The sequence below is a fragment of the Montipora foliosa genome, unplaced genomic scaffold (genome assembly GCF_036669935.1).
Source record: "Montipora foliosa isolate CH-2021 unplaced genomic scaffold, ASM3666993v2 scaffold_407, whole genome shotgun sequence".
NCBI lineage: Eukaryota > Metazoa > Cnidaria > Anthozoa > Scleractinia > Acroporidae > Montipora > Montipora foliosa.
Window position 1 is genome coordinate 285,001 of NW_027179709.1, and position 2,500 is coordinate 287,500.

The window sequence follows — 2,500 nt, forward strand, 5'->3', positions numbered from 1 at the left end:
TACTTCTACTCCCCCCTGGATGGGATGCTAGTCCATCGCAGGGTTACCCCTAGCACTAAATACGCGGGTACCCATTTATACACCTGAGTGGAGAGAGCCACCATGACAGTCAAGTGTCTTCCCAAGGAAAACACAGCACAATGTCCTCACCTACGACCCAAACCCGGACCACTCGAAGCAGAGTCTAGCACACTAACTATGAGGGCACGGCGCCACCCATATAATGATCTTAACTTCTTTAAAGACTAGTTAAACTATACCTTACCAAATCCAAAGTAAAACTAAAGAAAAATTTAACTTAACACCATAAGGTTAAAGTCAAGGCAGCACATCTAAAGCTCACTTATCCGGTGGACTACATCCTGAAACGACTACGTACAAAAATAAGTGATCAGGTTTTATTTGTAACGGGGCCAGAATAGACCACTAAGCTTGTTACGAAAAATAGCATTGCGTGACTAGCGTTACTGTCTAGAAGCTTCGCGAGAGTTCGTAGTTTGTTTATTTTTAGGTTCATGCGTAAGCGTTTCTAAATCGGTGTGTTTTGTAATCTTTCTATAATTAGAGTGATTACTAATTTAGAAAGTTCTAGAAGTTTATTGTCAGAGTATATAAGTAGACGAGTCCAAGCGGAGTGTTTTTCTAACTAGTTTTTCACAAGCGAAGAGAGTTGGCGTTAGCCGTGTTTAGTCAAGTGTGACAGAAGCAGTGTTTATTCAAGTTGGCGGAGGCCGTGTAAGTTTATTGAGTACGTGTTGTTCAGTTTTACTTCGTGGAAACTACGTTCATTTTGGAATAAATCTTCTTGTTGTTGTTCCGACAACCCTGCGTTCAGTTTAGTTTGCAAGCTACCTTTCCTCAAAACATATGAACTCGTAACATTGGGGGCCTGTCCGGGAGAGGAATTCATTTGTTTGCTGACTACAGAAACCAGGAAAGGACAATTCAGGAAGAAGTTACAGAAAAAGTAAGAAGAACTATACGAGAGAGTATACTGTGTTTTTGCTGTGAAATACTGCTATGGAAATGGACAAGTTTATTCAGATTGGAGAAAAGTTCGGATTGGAGGGAGAAAAGCTGCTCGAGTTTGTAGAGAAGCAACAAAAGTTAGAACAAGAAAAAAGAAGGGAACAGGAAGAAAAAAAAGAAAAACGCAGAGAAGAAGAACGAGAAGAGAAACGTAGAGAGGAAGAACGTGAAGAGAAACGTAGGCAGCTTGAATCAGAGAAAGAAGAAAGACAGAGACGCGAAGAAGAAGAGAGAGAAGAGAGACGCAGACGACAGGATGAAGAAAGGGAAGCGAGACGTCAGGAAAGAGAAATTAGGAAGTTACAACAGGAAGCTGACCTCATGAGACAGAAGGAAGCTGCTGAGGTTGCCAAGAGAGAACATGAGCTAGAACTTGCTAGAATAGCAGCAATGAATGGTGATGGTCGTACTGCAGAAAGAGGTGACAGAGAGGATCGGGCTAAAGCACCTAAACTCCCCTCGTTCGTTGATGGCAAAGACGATTTGGACGCGTATTTGCAGAGGTTCGAGAGATTTGCCGAGACAGCTAAGTGGAAAAAAGATGGATGGGCATCGAAGCTCAGTGCTCTGTTGTCTGGACGGGCACTAGAAGTGTATTCACGTCTATCGGAGGACGCAGCTAAGGATTATGACAGGGTAAAGATTGCGTTAATTATGAGATATGACCTTACCGAAGACGGCTATCGTCGAAAATTTAGAGCATCCAAACCAGAAGTTGACGAAAGTCCGGAGCAGTTTATTGTGCGACTGGACAGATACCTGTTACGTTGGCTAGAGCTTTCGAATACTGCGCGAAGCTTTGATGGTCTTAAGGACTTGATCGTAAAAGAACAATTTATTGACTCTTGCCCTAAGGATTTGGCAATTCACCTGCGAGAAAGGGCACCTGAGACCCTAGCAAAGATTGCGAAGATCGCTGACCAGTACTTGGAGGCTCATGGTAATCATTTATTCAGCTCAGCGAGCAGAAAGCCAACAGTGCAGCCTGAGAGGGACGAAGCCAAGAACATGCAGATTAATCCACCAGCTCTGCATTGCTTTAAGTGCAACACCCGAGGTCATAAAGCTGTCAACTGCCCAACCCTAACAAGAAAGTGTTTCCTATGTGGTAAGCAGGGACATGAAGCTAGAAACTGTCGATCAGGTGGACGCAGATCAGGAGGACAAAGTAAGGATGGTAACCCTGTGCAGCGTGGTCAAGTGAGTGCCAGTTGTTTAGTTCAGCCACCTGAGGTTAAACCTACTGATGAAGAAGTTAAGGCCTGTATTAAAGATGATAAGCTGCTGTTAGCCTGTGGTAAGAAGATTCCATTGTTGAGTAGCGCTTGTGTTGAACCGTTGACTGGAGTGAGAAGTAAAATGCCTGTCGTGAAAGGTGGAGTTCTGTACCGCGTCTACAAGCACCCTTATGTGAACGGAGGAAAACCCCTGAAGCAGGTTATGGTTCCTGTGCAGCTGAGAAGTCGAATAA

At 43.9% G+C, this 2,500-nt stretch overlaps 1 protein-coding gene across 1 annotated transcript in view; it reads left to right on the top strand.

Moving 5' to 3' along the window:
- The first annotated feature begins 1,020 nt into the window (after window positions 1-1,020).
- The window catches only part of LOC137988115 (uncharacterized), an 8,192-nt gene continuing 6,712 nt past the window's right edge, over window positions 1,021-2,500 (top strand). Inside the window, exon 1 of the mRNA XM_068834171.1 lies at window positions 1,021-1,520. Coding sequence (XP_068690272.1) covers window positions 1,021-1,520 — 500 coding nt within the window. The remainder of the gene's footprint in view (window positions 1,521-2,500) is intronic.